The sequence below is a fragment of the Austrofundulus limnaeus genome, unplaced genomic scaffold, assembly GCF_001266775.1.
Source record: "Austrofundulus limnaeus strain Quisiro unplaced genomic scaffold, Austrofundulus_limnaeus-1.0 Scaffold551, whole genome shotgun sequence".
NCBI classification, from domain to species: domain Eukaryota; kingdom Metazoa; phylum Chordata; class Actinopteri; order Cyprinodontiformes; family Rivulidae; genus Austrofundulus; species Austrofundulus limnaeus.
The window spans coordinates 17,847-20,057 of NW_013952953.1; the positions used below are offsets into that span (position 1 = coordinate 17,847).

General features: G+C 38.2%; 1 protein-coding gene across 1 annotated transcript in view; it reads right to left on the reverse strand.

Moving 5' to 3' along the window:
* Positions 1 to 2,211, reverse strand: part of LOC106530716 (dystrophin) — a gene marked incomplete at its 3' end in the record, with an annotated part of 355,898 nt that overhangs the window by 8,539 nt on the left and 345,148 nt on the right. The window contains 1 exon segment of the mRNA XM_014026406.1: positions 2,019 to 2,119. Within this exon segment, the coding sequence (XP_013881860.1) occupies positions 2,019 to 2,119 (101 nt within the window).

Below are 2,211 nucleotides of genomic sequence, written 5' to 3' on the forward strand. Positions count from 1 at the left end.
GGTCTCGATAGCCCACAGACATACCATAAACATTTCTAGGACCCATAATTGGTCTCCTTTAAATAAACTTTGGAGAAGGGTGGGATTAAATAAGTTTTGCTGAGTCCAAATATGTTAATTTTGTTATCATTTTTATCCTTTTTTGTTTTGTTTTGTTTTCTATATATGTTTGAAACACAAAATAAACTAAACTAACTTATGAAATGTTGTAAATAGGAGAGCAAAAGCGTGACAAACACTTTTGGCATGTTCGATGCATCAACTAACCAGGCTTCAATATCACATCCAGGAGGTGTCTGCAAATTTCAGGAACATCTCAGGCTTCAGTTYTCTTGTGTAAATGTGCCACATTAAAAACAAACGTCAAGGTGTAATTTATAGATCACACAGMGGTCCCCAGATCATTCTTATCCCGTGTGAATAAGGCTTTAGTTAAAGAAAGAAAACATTACCAGAGAAAAGTTCAGTCCCACATTAACTAGAGCTGACAGGGAAAAGTTTGTCCTGCCGACAACGCCAATTTCTGTCATGGTATGAAGGCAGAAACACGTTGGAATAATGCCAGAAAAGTCTGCGTGTAAGGTCTTAATAAATTATTTAATTCTGAGCAACAAACTAACAGGACCCGATCAGGAAGTTCTGTTGGCTCGTTGCTGACACGTCAGCGGACACAGCCAATAATATACACCATAACATGACGTGTTTATAACCAATCACAGATCGCCCCATGTACTCTCCAGCCTATCACAGGGCTCCCAGCTCAAAGAGTGTCTTATCAAACAAGAGAGGTCAGTCCGTTGCGGAGTCCTGTTGTCTGGACAAACAGATTAACATTGAACACGTGACACAGATAGATAATTAGTCCATAACAAACTTATATTTCCTCCAAAAGCTGCACAGAAATATCTGTGTTTAAGTCCAACATCACACACACTGGCATGTATYCTTGTTTTTCCTTCTTTCTTTTGTATCGCTGCATAAACATTTTCCACACTTTATTTTGACTCACATTCAGGAGGACAGTTTGAAACTATCATTGGCTCCTTTTGTTTGGACAGAAAAAACAAAAATGCTGTATCAACAATGTGTGGTAATGAGTAAAGCTTCTGGCTGTCAGATTKATTTAATACAGTATACTGTYTACTAACATTTWGATACTAAACTACACAAAGACTCTGATAACTTCATCAGACCATGTTCATCAGAACGACACCTTTTAAACTTCTAAACCCTGAAAATGCAGGAGCTTCCCTGGAAAATCACCCTAATTTCCCTCTGTGATCAATAAAGTAGTTTTGAATTGAATTGAAATACCCTGKTTTGCTGAGGACCTTGAATAAAGAACGTCTCTGATTCTCTCATGACATTTAGACTAAACCTAAACCATAAAATGCAACAGTTCCTCAAAACATAACATTTAGTGCAGAAGGTGTTTAATACTGACATGTTCAACCTTTAAATCTGACATAAAGTAGTCATGTTCGCTCATCTTGTAGTGACCCCCCCCCCCCAAAAAAAAAACCACTCTTAGGTTTTAAGAAAAGAAGTTGTCAGCCCTGCCCTGTGTTAGAATAATAAACGTAATATGTTTAGAGTTGTAAATAGTTGTGTTGTGAATGTTTGTCTCTCTGTAACATTACATAATGAGCAGCATTTGATTATAATTTATAGCTAATCTTTAATTTTTTTGGTAAACAGATCAGACTTATGTTCTGGATTTGTTGCATATTTCATAAATAAAATAAATGGAAACAATTCAGGACGCACAAAATAATCTCTTTTCAGCAAAACCCAGGCTGTAACACTTGTATTACTGCTGAGAGCACGATATGTCGATGCTTTTAAATCACTTTCAGTCCAGTTATTGTGCTTTAGGCTTCAGCTGCACTTCATTACTTTTTTGCCACGCTGACCTTTAGGCTAAAAGTGATGGAAGCTGCTGCACTGCACAATTATCCCTCCTGGACTTTTCTGCAAGTCCCCGTCCTTTTAAAGAGTGAGAAACAAACAGGTCTTACTTCTGGCTGATGTCTGGCGGAGCTTTCTGGAAGACCTGCTCCACAACTGTTGTCAGGTAGTCCACCTCCCCCTGGTGCTCAGCCAGAGCCACCTGCAGAGCCTGAGGAGACACACATCAGTTTAAGCTGTAATCAGCTAACAGCTAATTGCAGAACAATATGGTTTTTGTTTAGCAAATTAACTTCTTCATTC